Source organism: Bemisia tabaci, chromosome 7 (genome assembly GCF_918797505.1).
Source record: "Bemisia tabaci chromosome 7, PGI_BMITA_v3".
Taxonomy (NCBI): Eukaryota; Metazoa; Arthropoda; class Insecta; order Hemiptera; family Aleyrodidae; genus Bemisia; species Bemisia tabaci.
Genome location: NC_092799.1, coordinates 7,002,461 through 7,016,504, shown reverse-complemented (window position 1 = coordinate 7,016,504; position 14,044 = coordinate 7,002,461). Strand labels below are relative to the sequence as shown.

The window sequence follows — 14,044 nt, the reverse complement described above, 5'->3', positions numbered from 1 at the left end:
GACGGGAGTGTCGTGTTGCTACTAATTATTCTTTGCTCCGTATAATTTTAATAACGTATCTCTCTCAAGAGGCAATTACGGGCATGTTGATTTACGAAAAAATCGATCAAAATTTCACCAATTTCGTCGCAAACCTGTGCAAGCATACTGTTCAGTTCTCAATGCAAAGATCGTTTCACATTGTAAATTTATCACACAATTTTTCTACCACACATCTCGAAGAAACTCTGCATCAAAATTCAATTTCGACGACTACAGTCAATAATGTCGGTGATTTTGTTGCCTCATCAAGTGGAGCTCAACAGAGGAATGTAATGTTTTTCTTGGAAAAGTTGGACGATGTTTTAAGTCTAATTTTGAGCACTGCTTTTTACGGTGCCTACCCGAAAATCAATACGAACGAATCTGCTCCACCGTTTGAATTTTCGACAGGCCTCCAAAATGGGGCGAATTTCGTCACAGGATCCTCTAAATCGTTACCACGTTACTGCGTCTTGTTGGATTCGCTGCCTCCAATAGGTCGAGGGGCTCTCAACGAAACCTGCGATATTCAAATGAACGCAGCTGCAAATGAAATAGATATTGATTACTATGAGGATGAAAGTTTCTTATCAGACCAAGTCTCTTCCTATACCCGCGGTCTTTACGTGCACAGAATTTGGAATCCGAAAAATCGCCTGATTTTTATGATCGTTGGAAAATTCGACGGAGAACCTATGGGAGGTCAAGAGACGAATCCTGGGATTATCGACTATATTTTAAACTTAAATTTTGCCTTCATGTGGCGTTTCTTCAGAGGTCTCAGAGCTATTATCTGCCTGAGAAGGAAGTGTTTCAAATACGATCCGTTCAAGAAACTGATCTCTCATCACGTGACGACAGGTGAGAATCTGCTTTCCGGATCGCTGCCGAACTTAGATTTCACGACGGTCAGATACATATATGATCACAACGAAGATGGGGCAGGAGATGAACTCTTACTTAATCGAATCACGGTTACTATCCTGAACGACGCATTGACTGAATTTGGAAAAAAATATAATGGTATGCCCGTGTTTTCCAAGCTCTTAAACATATCCCATTATTCCTCGTTTTCTTCAAACGATTATGAAATCCTGCGAAGAAACAACATAGACGCATTCATTTCAGATGGTATATTCTCATTCAATATTGATGAGTTTTCTAACTATTATTACACCATCAGCGTTGGAAGCAATTCTCTGTGTTTCGTTACACCACCAAGTGCGTGCGTACCTCAATACTTGGTAATTTTCAAAGTTTTTTCACTTCTGCTCTGGACTCTGATTCTAATAACGATCGCGATGTTTGTTACACTTCAGTTTTTATTTCAACTTTCACAATACAAAGCGTTGCGCGATCTTTATACCGATCAGGAGCTGCTTGCATTTGAGGAAACGTCAGTATCCATGGCAGTTTGGTCGTATTTAATGTGCGGTAGTCCTTCCCGCGTGTTGCTCGGTAAGCTCTTCACAGGCAAGATAATCTTCATCCTCCTAACCTTCTTCACTTTGATAATTGCGACGGTTTATCAGAGTGTGATGTTCACGATGCTCAGCGAATACATCCGATACCCAGAGATAGAAACGCTTGAGGAGCTAGAGCGCTCGGATCTGCTTTTGCAAGTGCGCGATTACAACTTACTATTTCGCAATGTGGACTTCTCTGAAACTTTAATAACTAAATTTACCGACACCTTCTATTATTATGAGGATGTTATTTACGATCTCTGTGACAATGAGGACAATTCTCAAACAGGCCTTCAGCGTCATGGACTAGCGCTGGGGAAAACGTTTCTTGAAATGAACGGCACAATGACGTACAATACCTTTGAAATGGTTCTTGCCCAAAAGCTAATCGCGGCTCAGAAAAATTTACGCTCCACAGTCGAGACCAGCGCATTTCTATTGAGCGTCCCGCAGGAATTTGCGTCCCTGAGATACCTATTACTACAAACCGACTGGATGGACAAGCCTGTGCAGGTCTATCAGACCAAGGAATGTATCTTGACCTACCCGCTCATGTACCGGGTCCTGAAGAACACCCCGTATTTCGACGAGTTGAACAGTATCCTCACTTCGCTTGTGGAGAGCGGCGCGGTACAGAGGATGATGGACACTTTGGCGGCTCCCAATCGCAATCTTGTACCGGGATTCGAGATGGAAGTGGATCTTCCCAGGGCTTTCAGCATGGTGGACCTACAGGCTGCGTTTCTGGGTCTCTTGATCGGGTTATTTTCGAGTTGTCTCGTTTTCGGGTTAGAGCTTCTGACAAATCTAATCAAAGAAATGATGGAGTCGAAAAAATTGAACAGACGCAAAAAGTGAGAATGCGTTTCTGGCACCCATTATTTTTTATTTTTTTTTTTTAATTCATTTTTTGAGAGAATGGAGGGAACTGAGCTTCTGAGAATGTTTTTGGGTTTTTTTTTAACCCTAAATGGCAAAGTAACATCGTTTTATGGAAATGATGAAGTGGGACCAGTTTGAAAGGAAAATTTGGGTGGTGTCTGATAACGGAACCTGAGGAAAACTACACTACAACCTTGTAAAAAAGATGTCTTGCCTCTGTCCTATTCTTTGCAGTACTCGAAACATTTTTGTGTGAAAAAAACCGTTTGCCCTTTCACATTTTGTAGCTCAACAGAAAATAAAGCCTCATTGTAGATAACCGTTTCCTTTATTAACCACCCTGGCAGCGGACTGAAATTGATTTACGAAGCAATAGACAAAAAGACAAGAAGAGAATGGAGAAATCTTTTTGGTGGCAGTGGGTTGCCGTTACCTAGTTTTCTTTCTTGCTCCTTATTTGTCCATTGCGATCACCCGCTTCCACCGATAGGATTGCTACATTTTCCCTGTGTCTCCACTGTCTATAGTTTTGTCTACCAATTTCAATAATCAGCCCGCAGAGGTATTTCGTAGAAAAAAAAGGTATGCTCGTTTAAGAGCGAACACGTACTAAGAAATAGCGCCTACGTAATGTATACAGACGCTCTGTGCTTCACTTGGAAGTAGTATTTCTTGGAGACTCAAACGCAAAGCAAAGAAAATAGGAGGCTTAGCGTGGTCGACCGAGAGCGCTGGACGCTGGCCATGCGTACAGCAGGGTGATCGCTGAAATTGATAGACTCAGCAATAGACATGGAAGAGGACAGGTAAATGCTGCGATCCTATTGGTGGAGGTGAGTGGTTGTATTTAAAAAAGGGCCTCGGCGATAGACTAAATAAGAGCAACCCTAAAATTAAACCCGAGTACCCTAAACAATCATTTTCCCTATTAGTCTATGACAACCACTCGTTTCATTCGAAAGGATCGCGTCATTTTCCCCTCACTGCAAAAAAAAGTAGCTTGGATCTAGAGTCCAGACCCTTGAAAACATTGACAAGAAAATATACTCTTGATTCAATCGGATTTTTGCTTAAATCGAGAGCCAAGCCTCTAAATTTAAGCCGATTTCCTTTTGATTCAAGCAACAATCCGATTGAATCAAGAGTATTTTTTCTTGTCAATGTTTTCAAGAGTTTGGACTCTAGATCCAAGCTACTTTTTTTCCAGTGCTTGTCCTCTTCCAAGCATCCAGGTATCCGATGATTTTGAGCTCCGATGAGCTCGTGGAGCTTTTCCAACCGGGAAATCTGACTCAAAGGATCATTTGAACGTATTTATGCTAAATGGAACTATGTGCAAGTGTAAAGATGGGGTGTGCTCGTGGAAGCTGCATAAGAAACAATGTAAAAGTGGCTATAGTTCCTTTTGATAAAACGGAAAAGCGGGATTTGACATTCAATCAAAAGGAACTGAGCGCTAACTCGTGAGCCGTGGACATGTGACAAAAGCCCTGTGGACAGGGCTCATGAGTTAAAGAGTCCCGCCACCGATCTCCCCCCTCGTGCCCGGTCTCACCGATTGCCGCGGACGCCTTTAGCGCTTTTAAAGCCCCATTCATTCGTATGGCCCGCAACTAACGAGCACATTCCATCTTTCAAATTAATCGCTCATAGTTCCACGTAGCATAAATACGTCCTTTTCCAAGAGAACTAGCACGCTTTGAGCCCGATCAAAGAACTTTCGATTTTGATACGGAAAATTTAGTCCATATAGGGCCTTGTCTCCACGGGACATTTTCATGGGATTTGTCCCAAGTTCGAATCGCAGGAATGAAACTTCTGGGATTTTTCCCAGTTACCGTCTCCACGGGACGGGGCTCATACAGTCCTGCGACAAGTTTGCGCGGGAAGATAAATTAGAGTCGAGTATTTAACCGGGATTAAAATAATAATTGCACTCAATTGACAATTAGACACATTATTTTAACTAAAGAAACATTAACTATGTAGTAATGAATAAAATATCGCACAATTTGTTTTCACTTCTTCTTCTTCTCTCAGTGGGTCCTAGGGGTACAAGTACCATACTTGGTACTGGGAAAAATATTGATTAACTCAACATTTTTCCCAACTTCGTAAGTGGGATTTTTCCCTGGGACAAATCTCGTGAAACGGCTCGTGGAGACAAGGCCTAGCCCCTGTCGATTTTTCTCGATTTTGGACGAGAAAAAGAAATTCGAGATTAGTGTCGAATCCTACGGAATCGGGAGCGGGAAATCGATTGCGCCCTATCCTGAGATTCGCCGGAGCTTCCTGAGCCGAAAAACGAGCATATTTGACAGCCTTGCTCGTTTTCAAGGATTCGTTCTTTTATTTGCGGGTTACGAATTCTGATGAGCTCGTGGAGCATTTGTAAATCCATAGTTCTTCCAGTTTTTCCGAATTTTTCTCGTTTTGTTAACGCTCTGTTTTAAGATTCCATGAAAAAGTGGTATCTTCCAGCGCGCGTAAGGAAAGGAGGAAATCCGAGAAGTCGATTGTGAAGTTTTTGACTAGAACTGGAAATTTTCATGTGCATTTTGTTACATTTTAAAGTTCGAATGGTGATTCTTGAAGGAAATCTCACGAAAAAAGTTTTGAAGCCCCTCCTAAACTTTTACATTTCGTATTTATAAAAAATATGAATTTTTTAAAGTTTCCATCTAATCGCTCCATTGCGTCGTGTTTGTTGATCGAAAAGGTTCAATGATCAAAATACAACTCATTTGCCAACATATGATGCTTGAATTCGCAAGTTTACTCTTTTTAATCGTACGTTCTATTCAGGTGAGGATGGCTGTTATTTGGTTCGGCCATCTTCCAGCCCATCATCATTGACGCTGACACTATGGAACTCTGGTCAGGCATACAACATACCTATTCGATCGCGGCCGGATAGACTATATGCTCTAGGAACTCGGAAACCAAGAGAGCTGGTGAGTTAGAAATAATTATTTTCCCCTGCTTTCGGATTTAGAGATCTCCTTAAATTACCGAGGGTGAAAAATGCAACATTGAAATTAAGTTTTAAATCTTATGGTTTCAGGACATTCCGTCAACGATTTTTTGTCCGCGCATCTGTTTCGTCCAGTAGTTTACGTCCGCACGTAAAATAAGCAATAGTTACTTGGTCCAAGCGCTATATTTTAGTCCATGTAAAATTATACTTGACAATATCGAATGAGGAAATTGAGAGAGGAGGAGGTCACTATGGTGACTCATTTTTTAAATGAAAGGTTACTTTCTTCTTTTGATTCATCCTTTCAAATTGTCATTGGTGAATATTTGGTTTTATTTCTATCCTTCAAATTTTTTATTAAAAATATACCTTGCAGGCACCTTTTTTTTGATGAAAATATTACTTCATTTTAAAAATATTTACATCTTTAAAAAGATGGGAACTATTTGTAAAACCTTTTCCAAGGGATGGCATCGATATTAATTTCAATAAGCCATAATTGTGTTGAAAGAAACTACAAAAAGAATGAAAGAGGGAAAGAATCAAGAAGCACAGAATCTTTGGTTTTAACCCATTTGTACATCGATCCTTTAGAGTCAAATAGTCCAATTTTGAGTGTTTGGTTGCGCGTACACTACGCTGTAGCGCAGTAAAAGCACAATATATAAAAGAACAAATTAATGTGCTTTGGAAATCATTAACTTTGACACGGAACCACCTTGATATTTACAAAACACATTTTCCTTTGAAACATTTTTTTGTCATCGATTTAAATGAGAATAATCCACACTGAAAAAAAACTTGTCCTAAATTTAAGGAAACATGTATCCTTAAAAAGTTTCCTAATTTCAACACGGTGTTAGCTTGGAACAAGCCAACAGTTATCTCGATCCAAGGTAACAAAATTGTGTTGAGTGAAGAAAACCATGCTTTCTTGAACCACGTATACGTTTTCTTGAAACAGACTAACGGATACTTGAAACGGGAAAACTGTTTCCTTAAAATTAGGAAACGAGGGAATCGCCTCTGTGTCCTAAATTTAAGGATCCATGTGGTGTTGATCGAAGAACCCTGTTTCCTTAGAATTAGGAAACGGAGAGAGGCAAAGCAGTTTCCTGAATTGAAGAATCCATGGAGTGTCGTTTGAAGAGATCAGTTTCCTTAAAATTAGGAAACGGGCATAGCATTTCCTGTTTCCTCAATTTAAGGATCTATGTGATGTTGATCGAAGAAACCCATTTCCTTAAAATTAGGAAACAAAAAAATTACCAAACGCCTACTGAGGAGGTGGATGCAACGTGCCGTACACCACCATGTATTCGGCGAGTTGCTCAAGAGGGGCCTTCCAAATATACCGTCGCTCCTTTGGCGGAAGGGCGCATCTACACTTTGAGATGATGAGCCCTTCCGTCCGTATACCACCATGCTCTCTACGGCTTACCTACGTGAAAATTTCGATGCACCCTTACGCCCATGAGTGACATCACGCTCATAAAAAACGTAACGCTAAATCTCCAATTTTTGGAACCCCACTCACTTCTTCCCTCGTAACACTTTTGCGACGTAGGTCCCTATTCTTTCACACGTAAAAACAAAACGGCGTAACTCTCTCCTTGACCATTTCTCTCCGTTAGAGCGTTGCATATTATTTGAACGGTCCTTTACAGAAATCCGACCGAAGCGCTTGGATGGCGTTATTCGTAAGATCCACTCCACTCCAAACAAATTCAGTATGTTTAAATTTAATCAATTTATCTCTTGTTCGTAAGGGATTTACGCGTCGGAAAGTTGGAGGTTTTGAAAAAACGCAATTTTTGTGCCTTATCAAAAATATTGTTTTCGGTCCAAAATGTCAGAATGCTTTCTAGAAATGCACGGATCAGAGCCAAAGTTCCTTTAATATTTTTCGGTGAATTTTCTGATTCGACGAAAATTTCTTTAAATTTTCTAAACAAAAGCGTGCGTTCGTTTATGTAGGTAAAAATAAATAATGTGAAGCTTTTCAACATTTTACTGCAAGTACACTCTTTGAATCTGGTCGTAGCTTCGAACATTTTTAAGTGTCTTCAAATCCCAGAAAGCTTGACTCGGCCCGATATGTGCTCAATAAAGTATTACCTATACATGCCTTTATCACCACATCTTTACCGCTATTCCGAGTACATTTTGAAAACTCCATAAAGATCATTAATCTTTTATGTGCCAATTTTATAACCAGCATTAAATAATCTTGGATTATTTTGTCTATACCTACTTTATTGGAATTTTAAATCATATTTACTTTCAGTATGAGCAGAAGCGGTTCTCACACGAGCCTCTTTGATTGACGCATTAACCTTAATGATATGGGCGTCAGATTGGATAATCGAATGAGTGATAATTTACCTTTGAGAGGCACGTATGAAAATCTGTCCTTTAACCAGACTTAAATAAAAAAATAATTTACTCCATGATCATACTATTTCCGAATGAAAAAGAAAGGGGAATTGGTTAAGTTATGGCGGCGATGGCCCACGGTCTTTAAATAATATCTGAGAACCGGCTAATAAACAGAAAGAAAAGGGAAATATGTGGATATTTAATATATTTAAATGATAATTGAGGTAGTATTTGCTAGATAAACCCAAGTGCTATTGAACGGTAGCAGGTGGGCATCTGTGTAGCCAAAGAGATAGATGCGAATAGGTTTAACATAGGAAAATAACTCCTCATCGCTCGCGAGGGTAGGATGGCCGAGTGGACTACGTTGTCGGAATTTCACTCTTCCCGGGACAATGTCGAAGGTTACCGGATCAAATCTCAGCCAGGGCGAAACGGAGTTCTTCATCAGGATACCAGAGGGAGCGCGAAGCGCGTCAACTACGTGAAGGAAATCATCCCCGGCAGTACCAACGATAGAGGTATGCGCTTCAACGGGTATGGATAGGGACACTAGGCGGGGAGCCGATTCCCAAGGCAGCGACGCGGCGGGACCGGCTGTTTCCTAATTTTAAGGAAACGCTTGCAGGTACTGTTACCTTTTTTTTTTTCGAGGAAACGTTTCCTGAAAACAACACAACACTTACTTACTTTTAGGAAACTCTTCGCGCGGCGGTGTTTCCTAATTTGAAGGAAACGTTTTCGTGCTTCAATGTAACAGGAGTTTTGGTTCAAGAAATCGCGTTTTCGTCGACCAAGGCAATACCGTTTTCTTCATTCAAGACTTCGTTTCTTGTCCACTTTTTTCAAGTATCCAATTTTCTTAGGTCAACACGGCGTCGCCTTGAATTTAGGAAACGTTTTTTTCAGTGCATGCAGAGTGCGCGAACAATTAAAAATCATGAGCTGAAAAATACTGACTCCGCGAATTTTAATATTAGAACCAAACACAGCGGAGCGGTGTGCTGCTAGCGCGAAATGTGCATTAGCGCCTACAAACCTAAAGGGATACTTCACGCATTGCGCAATGCTTGAAGTATCCCTGTTAGGTTTGTAGGCGCCAATGCGCTGGTCGGTCGTCCGCCGCGCCGCAGCGTGCCACGGCGCTTCAAGCAACTATTTCACAACAGAGGTGTTGCACAGTATCATACGAAATTGAAGGCGCTCCAACTTATTAAGAATGACTGGTATCCTTTAAGAGAACGGAGCTTTCCTCGCAAAATAAATCAAGATACTACGGCACTAAAAGAGATCGGTAGTCCAAAAACTCACTCTGTTCTGGCATCCGTATTTAATAACATTTAGCATAACTTTTGAATTGCATCAGAGAAGAAAGTGACTCAATTTAGGCAAAAACATTCTTGAGTATGCCGTCAAGAAGATTTTATTGTGAATGAAGAAAAAAATAGTTGAGTGAAAGCGGATATTTGCTTGATGTAAGTGAGTTTTCTTTTAATATAAGTATATTTTGTACTTCAAACAAGCATTATTTTCTTTAAGTATTGATTCATAAGGATATCTTTCCGGCGGTAAATTTGAGCGTATTTCTGCTTGAATCAAGTCACCTTTTCCTCTAATGAAGTTCAGACATCACGCTAAACGTTACTGAATACAGATACTAGGACTTAGTAAGTTTTTCGACTGCCACTCTCTTTTCATCGTCGTTACTCAATTTAATTTGCGAGGGAACTTCGCACTTATGAAAGATGCCATCAATCATGATACGTTGAGGTGCCTTCAATCTTGTATGATACTGTGCAACACCTCTGTGTCAAAATAGTAGCTCGAAGCGCCGCGACATGCCGCGCCGGTACCGTCAGGAAGTTATTGTACACAGGAAAAATCTTAAGCCTATAGCTGAGGCAAGTGAATTTTCCCTCATGGAATAGACGCTCCTCCATTTTTACCAAAAAACTCAATCACATATTTTTCTCCGTTGAACCAAACAAACAAAAACTACAAGCTTCTTCCGAGACATAATACATTTTCATCCAAAAACGTTGTGAGCAATTGTCGTTTGTATTTGCATGGAGACCAATTAACTTTGCGTCTCAATTGGTAAGTGGACCAAAACTTCCTTGCCGAAAACATGCATGGACATAAACTACTAGAAAAAACAGGTGCGAGGACAAAAAATCTTTGACGAAATATCCTGTAAAACCAATCTGCTTAGTGCTGTGAAGAAAGTGTCCCGTTCTGAAAATGGAGGCGTTTCTTAAGCGAATGCTTATTCATGGTGAATACCTTGCATGTTTTTTCCTCTATCCAGAATTTACATGTTCGTCACAGAAGAAAGAGTAAATCATTGCGGATCATCTTTAGAAGCCTGGCCAAACACATAGGTTTTCCTTGAAAACTTGGATTTGATGAGATTATGGTGAAAGTGCAGAAGTGCTTATCTCGGAAAACATGCTGGCCTAAAAGAGTTTATTTCGATAAATTTTTCAGTACGCACAGCTTTATAGTTCTCTATAGGCAGTTTTCAAAATTTTCCCCTTCCCCCTCCTTGATAGGAGATAGACCCTCCCTTGGTGGGATTCCCTTCTAAGCTCTACCAAAAGAAAATCCTGGTTTGGCCCATCAAGGACAACATTTTGATATGACCTGAGTCCATTCCTCTCTTAAATTGACATAGTATTTCATTGCATAAAGTGAAAATTTTAACGTAAATGTTTCCGTATCGGTTTTGGCAGTGATGGTTATTGTTGGTTTATTTTCTATTTTTTCCAGTGCTTTCCCTCAATTTTGGACCTGATCAAATATTACGAAAAAAATCCTATCATTGTAGCGGATGGAGGATCCTGTCGAGCACTACGGGAGGTGAAACTTACAAAATCGCCACCAAAACAGGATTTCTAATGAATACTTGTCGGCAAAATTCGTTTCAGCACTTTACTCCACGTTCAAAAGAGAAAGAGATCCAAAGCTACATCCACGTCACACAAAGTTTAAGTGCTGATGGCCATAATATAATACAAATATAATGGCCAAAGGGCCAAGGGCTACTATGGGCTGGTCTTCCACACAAAGAAGCACATCCTGATGGCGCTGTTTTGATATTTCTACAAAGATTGAATTTTTTCAAGGGAGAACCGATGCATGTATTTGTCTAACAATTTAAAATCTTCTCCTACTAAAAGGAGGAAAAATTACGACAAATTTTAGAAAATTTATGTTACAATTTTTCTCTAAAACGATAAAATGTCAGTGTGAAATTAGAAACATCACATAGAGATTTGTTCCTTCGTGCGAGAGATGACAACTGTGGTATCTTTTGAATTTTAAAATAAGGATACACAACTTTTTACAGCCTAGTGAAGGAGGAGAGAGGATACACACATTTCAACAGTTTTTTCTTCCCTTCATTTTATTTTAAATGTTAGCAATTCATTTTTTTATGTTAGCAGTTGCACAATAAATTGAATGAAATCATAGATAAATAACAAATCTGAAATACCTATATACTTAAGAAAATAAAAGTATAAAATAAATACATAACAGAATGTAGCATTTCTGGAAGATTAAATTATTTCAGAGCTCTTAAGTTCACATACAATATTCATAGAGCTGCCGGAACAACGGGAAATATTTGACCTGAATCAATCCAAAAATTTCAATCTAATCTTCTATCTTCAATCAATCTAAATCTTTCAAAACATTTCTTGCAGCCTGATTTCATCTCAAGTCCGCATTTATTAACAGAAACCAAACGATATACCACCTTGAAACTTGCTGTATATTTCTCCTGGATTATGAGGAGCATTCTCAAAAAAGTTTAAGTTAAAATATCGGTTTGTTTTCTATTGAAAAAATAAAACATGAGAGGAAATTAAGCAACGTCTAATGTAACTACCTAGGTTGTTTCAGGTTAAATATGACTGAGTGCGTGAAAATCTACTTTATCAATCTTGTCAAGCATTCAACAGAGATTAGGAAATGTTCGATTAAATTTGTGCGCTTGTACACTTAAAAAATATTTTAAAAAATATTTGTGACCTGATGTGTGAAACCTTATTTAAAATTAAAATAAGCCACCCAGATAAGCTGAATAAGATATGATGTTGGTCAAAATTTAATTGACCTTATCTTCCGGTAGAACCTTTTTCTTGACTTTTTGCGAAAGTATGGAGGAAGATAGTCAGAAAACTTGCGTACAAGTTTGACCTTAAAAGCTCACGAATTGAGGGAGATACGAGTCCTTGTAGTTCGAAGACAAAAATTCATAGGTTCTTAAAAAAAAGGCGGTCTATGTTTTTAAAAAAATTTGAGGAAAATTTTCTCCTGAAATATAAGTTCTCCTTCACAAATCCGGTCACTGTTACAGAGTAAATTATTTGAAATACAAACTATTAAATGCAAGAAAGTAAACAAGCTGACATTCTAGACAAAGAATTTGGGGGAAATATGAACCATACAACTAAACTAAGCTGAAAGTTTGATAATTTTGAACTCAGGTGTACATAGCACTGATGATAGATTTTTTTGTTCATATACTTTCATCCTAATATCACATTGCAACTATGAAAACTATGTAAATAAATAAAACTTAACAATAATTCCTAAAAATAAGACAGACAAAAGGCTCCACTAAAGATCCACTGTAGTTTTTGAAAAATTTTACAAGACGTTGCCTTGATGATTAATATAATGTTCTATTATTTGAAATCGAATGAGCCAATGATTTTATAAAAATTAAGGGGATGTTGCAGTAGCAATATTTTGTATGGTAGAGAGCAGCTTTGAAGAAAAGTCGGTTTCAAGATACATAAAAAAAAATGATGAGGAAAACTATTTTGAATTTTTGAAAATGGTGTCAACACTGCCTCTTGCCATTCCTACTCTGGTAAAGACAAGAAATGACTTTACCCAAAATTAAAGCAACCAAAGAGAATATTTTATGATTTAAAGTAAATTTCAAACCATAATTTGAAAAAAACCATGCTTTTACATAAATAGTAAAGGTTAAAAACTGCTGAGAAAGTCTCTTCTCCACGGTTGAAATGCAGATGGATAATTTTTTTGTGGATAAGCTTAAACTTTTAAAGGGTAGTTACACTACCCTTGATAATGATATAAACTGAGCTTCGGAATCAGATCTCAGGAAGACAATCGCAGGAATTACGTTTCATTTCTTCAGGTATGCAAATCCTTTTAAAGGAAACTAAGGTACCAGAAATTTACGACTGAAATTCCCAAAATTTTGACTAACTTCCTCTAAAAATACTGAAAAACTTTGAGGCAGGAACAAAACAAAAAATTGATGCACTAAGACTGGTAAAAGCCTATGGTTAATTTTTTTCATTTAAATAATATTTCTATGCTTATTTTACTCAATTGAATGCCTCACAGCCAACTTTAAAATTAGCAGGCTTTAAAATTGAGCAGGCTTGTGAGCTCTTGTCATTTAGACACCATTGATTTTTTGGCTGATGTGTGCTAGAATTCAATTTAAAACTGAAATTCACATTATGGAGGGAAAACATTCATGGAAGCAAAATTTCAAACAAAAAGATATACTGCTAGGCACTTATCTCTCTGAGGGAAATGCGTGTGTGAATTTTTTCTCTCTATATTCAGTTTTGATTCGGAATTCTGGCGCATATTGGCCAAAAATCTAACGGTGTCTAAACTTTCAAGTTTTCTTGCTGAATGTATTTGCAATAAAAGAGGCTACCAGCCACAGATGGCCTGTGTAGATAAATTTTTTGTTACACAAATATGCACCCTGGCATGTGAAAAACTTTCAGGGAGTTGAGTTGTGGATACCCTGTTTCAAAAAAAAATAGGGCAAATAACTTGACACTTAAACTGATGAACCACTGTGAAAAGAGGAATACAATTACTTCCTTAAAAATAGTAAACTCTGATTCATATGAAACAATTAATGATAAAACTCAGGATAGCACTGTGACTTGTGTTTTTTTGAGCACAAGAAATGGGCAGCATCAATAAAATTGACAAAATTTAGGAATAAGTAAACCTAATATAATTAAACATCACAGTTAAAACAAGGCCAGTGCAGAAAAAAGCCTAAAGTTTGTGATGGGCTAATTCACTGAAAAGTAGTATCTTGAGTCCAGCACCCAGCCATGGCAAACTGCTCTTTGCTGACGTGGACAGTGAGCCTCTGAGGAGTTAGCGCGGAACACGATGCAGGGCGAAAAGCTGTTGAGCGAAGAATAAATTCCTTCTCATGCTCTGCATTAGCCCACATGGATGAACTCATTGAATCCCACGGCTCGCCAGCAACTGGCTCTGGATCTGATATCATTTCTGCCAC

The 14,044-nt window shown here is 38.6% G+C and overlaps 2 protein-coding genes across 2 annotated transcripts in view; one reads left to right on the top strand and one right to left on the bottom strand.

Moving 5' to 3' along the window:
* LOC109032672 (B-cell linker protein) overlaps nucleotides 1–11,211 on the top strand; it is a 26,249-nt gene extending 15,038 nt beyond the window's left edge. The window contains exons 4-5 of the mRNA XM_019044916.2: nucleotides 5,175–5,323; nucleotides 10,495–11,211. Coding sequence (XP_018900461.2) covers nucleotides 5,175–5,323; nucleotides 10,495–10,623 — 278 coding nt within the window. The 3' untranslated portion in view covers nucleotides 10,624–11,211. The remainder of the gene's footprint in view (nucleotides 1–5,174; nucleotides 5,324–10,494) is intronic.
* Rab3GAP1 (RAB3 GTPase activating protein subunit 1) overlaps nucleotides 11,105–14,044 on the bottom strand; it is a 217,164-nt gene continuing 214,224 nt past the window's right edge. Inside the window, exon 16 of the mRNA XM_072303011.1 lies at nucleotides 11,105–14,044. Within this exon, the coding sequence (XP_072159112.1) occupies nucleotides 13,817–14,044 (228 nt within the window). The 3' untranslated portion in view covers nucleotides 11,105–13,816.